The sequence below is a fragment of the Hibiscus syriacus genome, unplaced genomic scaffold (genome assembly GCF_006381635.1).
Source record: "Hibiscus syriacus cultivar Baekdansim isolate YM2019G1 unplaced genomic scaffold, ASM638163v2 tig00005406_pilon, whole genome shotgun sequence".
In the NCBI taxonomy this organism is placed as follows: domain Eukaryota; kingdom Viridiplantae; phylum Streptophyta; class Magnoliopsida; order Malvales; family Malvaceae; genus Hibiscus; species Hibiscus syriacus.
Genome location: NW_024062056.1, coordinates 3,251,856 through 3,255,311, shown reverse-complemented (window position 1 = coordinate 3,255,311; position 3,456 = coordinate 3,251,856). Strand labels below are relative to the sequence as shown.

The 3,456-nt window shown below is 29.2% G+C and overlaps 1 protein-coding gene across 1 annotated transcript; it reads right to left on the bottom strand.

Moving 5' to 3' along the window:
• Positions 1–369: 369 nt before the first annotated feature.
• On the bottom strand, positions 370–1,397 carry LOC120199257 (protein LURP-one-related 4-like). Its single transcript, XM_039200402.1, has 3 exons — positions 1,130–1,397; positions 818–1,036; positions 370–538 (listed from the first exon to the last, which is right to left on the bottom strand). The coding sequence occupies exons 1-3, from the start codon at positions 1,364–1,366 to the stop codon at positions 404–406; spliced, it is 591 nt and encodes a 196-aa protein (XP_039056333.1). The 5' UTR covers positions 1,367–1,397; the 3' UTR covers positions 370–403.
• Positions 1,398–3,456: the final 2,059 nt, after the last annotated feature.

The window sequence follows — 3,456 nt, the reverse complement described above, 5'->3', positions numbered from 1 at the left end:
GATGCGATTTTGCCAGCAAAGCGTGCAGATTCTTTGGTCAGAGTGATTGTTCTGATCACGTCTTGTTCGATTCTTGTAATCTCTTTTTATTGCATCAACAATTGATATATTCTTCAAGATCCTCAAAGATATTGTGTTAAATATTATACATAATCTCTTCAATTTTTGAAACATTTTTGGAGCCTTCTGAAAGCTGAAGTAAAGAGTAATTCAAAACTTAATAACCACAAAGATTTCACAAATCAAAAGCATCAAGAAATATCTTTTAAAAAATCAAACCGGATCATAAATCTGAAAGCAAATCACGACCTAATATTTTATATTTTTTCTATACAATTCTCTTCCTATCTAGTTCTATGTTTTTGCTGCAATTCTAATAAAATCTGAAATCAAAACCAATTATCTACAATCTCCTATTCATTAATCCATGAACAGTAACGAGAGCAACAATTAGGGTTTGATCAATATAGGGTTCTATCTCCAGACTTAATACATCATCCCCCAATACCATTCCAGATGACAATTGCTTCTGCTTCACCTGCAATGCCATGTTAATTAATCATGTCAGATTACCATCGATAGTGATTTAAATAGCGGTCTGCTATCGGAATAGCATATGCTATATAAAGGTAGTAGTGACGTCCGATACCGTTAATGCATGACCGCGATACTCGTAATTACCGTAATAGTGATAAAAGCAATACAATTGAAAACTCGACCGCAACCACAATTTAAATTCTCGATTGATGCTATAATTAACTTCTTTTTCTATTATAATCATAGGAATTTATTGGTTTTAAGGAGTCAGTTAAATTACCTCCGCTACAATATCTCCACCCGAGTTTACAATCTTAAATCCTTGTTTCTTGCGCCCTAAGCTAACCATGAAGTACTTATTAAACCCAACTGTAATTTGACAAACCAAAACTCTCCGGAGAATTCTGCAGTATTTCTTGACTTGGAAGCTAGGGTTTTCCTTCTTTCTTCCAGTAAAGTTCCCTCTATATCCATTCCAACATCCAAGAATATGTAGTTTCTTCGAGAAAAAAAAGGAGACAAAGATTCATTCATTAGCATTTAATCTTTCCAAATAATTTCAAAGGTTTATGTAGTTGCATCTGTAAATTACCTTTTTTAGAATTGTGAACAGAATTTGGCCATTGAGGTCCATGAGATGAACTTCACTGCTACCTCTGGTGTCGTAGTTTTCAACACGATACACGATCCGGCCTTTCAAATCAAAGACGGTGCAGCCATTGGTGTGGCACACAAGGGATTTCATCCATATGGTGAAAGTTATCCTTCCTGCAGAGCTCATGCTGCAGGCATCGGAAACGTGTGCTTCAGCTGGATGAACCTTAGCCATCTAAATTTTCAAACAAAGATGAGAAAGTTGAGGTGAGTTAAGCTTCACTATGAGGAAGGCCGGCCACACCTTATATATGCTGTTAAGGACTGAGTTGTAACTTCTATTTTGTATATAAACAAAGCAATGTGACGGTGGCGGACTCCTATAAAATAATGGGAATAACAAGTAGAAGAAAAATTCGAATTTCTCACTCAAATTTAATATATATATATAGAAGATAGGTTTCAACCCACTGTAAAATTTTATTTAAAACAGATGAGTGAAAATCGACAACTAAGATTTACATTAGAAAATAATAAAATATTTACTAGAAAGAATAATAAGTTATCTTATTTATCTATTTCCACTCATCCATTCAACGGTTCTAAATATGTGTAAAACTAAAAAAAATATAATAGTGAGAAATGAGAAAATATTCACTGGAATAAAATAAATAAGAGCTATTCTCGGTCATTTATTTTCACTAATCAAATCGGCCTAAATCTCTATAAAACTAAAAAAAAAGTTTATATTATATAATTGGATTTATTGTTTTATTAATGATTAAATTGTCATAGGTCCCTATAATTGAATATAGAATCCAGTCTCTTTACTAAATAAGTTGAAAATGAAAATTGTATAAAGTACATAATTTGTCCCTCAATTATAGGGTGATATTTTATTGAATCCCCCGACTATTAAAAGTTACTAAAAGGTCCCCTAACTATAGGGTGTTGTTTTGTTGACTCACTCGACTATTAAAAGTTACAAAATGGTTACTCGACTATTCATATGATCCAAATTGTCATTTTCTATTAAAAATTGATGGCAGTTTAAGTTGGATGTTAGCCTGCAGACTGTGATATGATAAAATGTGATTTCGAAATCTCAAATGATCATTATATCTCAATCAATAGGTTAACATCCAACTGTGGCCGTCACCAATTTTTTAATAAAAGATGATAGTTTGGAACATATGAATTGTTGGGTGACCATTTTGTAACTTTTAACAGTTGAAGGACTCAACACAGCAACACCCTGTAGTTAGAGACAATTTTGTAACTTTTAATAGTTAGAGGACTCGATAAAAATAACATCCTATAATCAGGATACTATATGTATACTTTACCCATAAAAATTCCTTATTTTTTAATTTAAATATTTTAATCTAATCATTGATAGATTACTATTTTCCAAACTTTTCCCAACTTAACATGTTTGTTAATGGGGTGAAAGCAGACGTGCGAGGATTTAATATGGAAACAAATAATATTTAAAGCATGTTTAAAGCATTTTTCTTCTATGGAAAAAATAGTTTATCCAATGAGGAAAGATCAACTCCTTTGAACTAATCCTCAACTCTAATATTTTATACTTCTATAAAGTGTATAAAATATGGGAGTTCGTTGATGTAACAAAGAAAAGGGTCATCAAATATTTTAATTTTGTTTCAATTTTCTATATTTTATTATCGGTTGAATGATGGTAAATACTTTGAGGTTGAGGTTGAGATTGAGATACTAATAACATATGATCTTCGCTTACTAACAAGAATTATTATCAATTTATGATAATTTTAGGGTAAAAGTACAACAATAATTATTAATTATGCCAAAATTATTTTTTTCGTTATTGAAAATTATAAATTAATTATTACTTTATAAAACTGTAAGAAAATAAATTTATATATTATAAAATAATGATAAATTTAATGATTTTTTTAACAATTCAATAAATTTAATGATTATTTTATAGTAATTTAGTAAAATTTAATGATATCTTTTAATCGTTTAAAAATTTTAATGAATGTTTTATAAATATTTTAATATTTTAATGATTAATAATTTTTTATTTTACCAAAATTTAATAATTATTTATATATTTTATTTTTTAATATAGATTGAATGATGACAAATATTTTGAGATTGAGTTACTAGTAAGATAGGATCAATGATTCAATGTTGAATAACAAGAGGTATTTTAATTTTATATATATATATATATATATATATATAATATTTGTCCAATGACATGAAATACAAACGCAAAGGTCCACACTGGCGTCGGCGGCAGCTTTATTTAGGGTTTTATTTTATAAGAAATATATT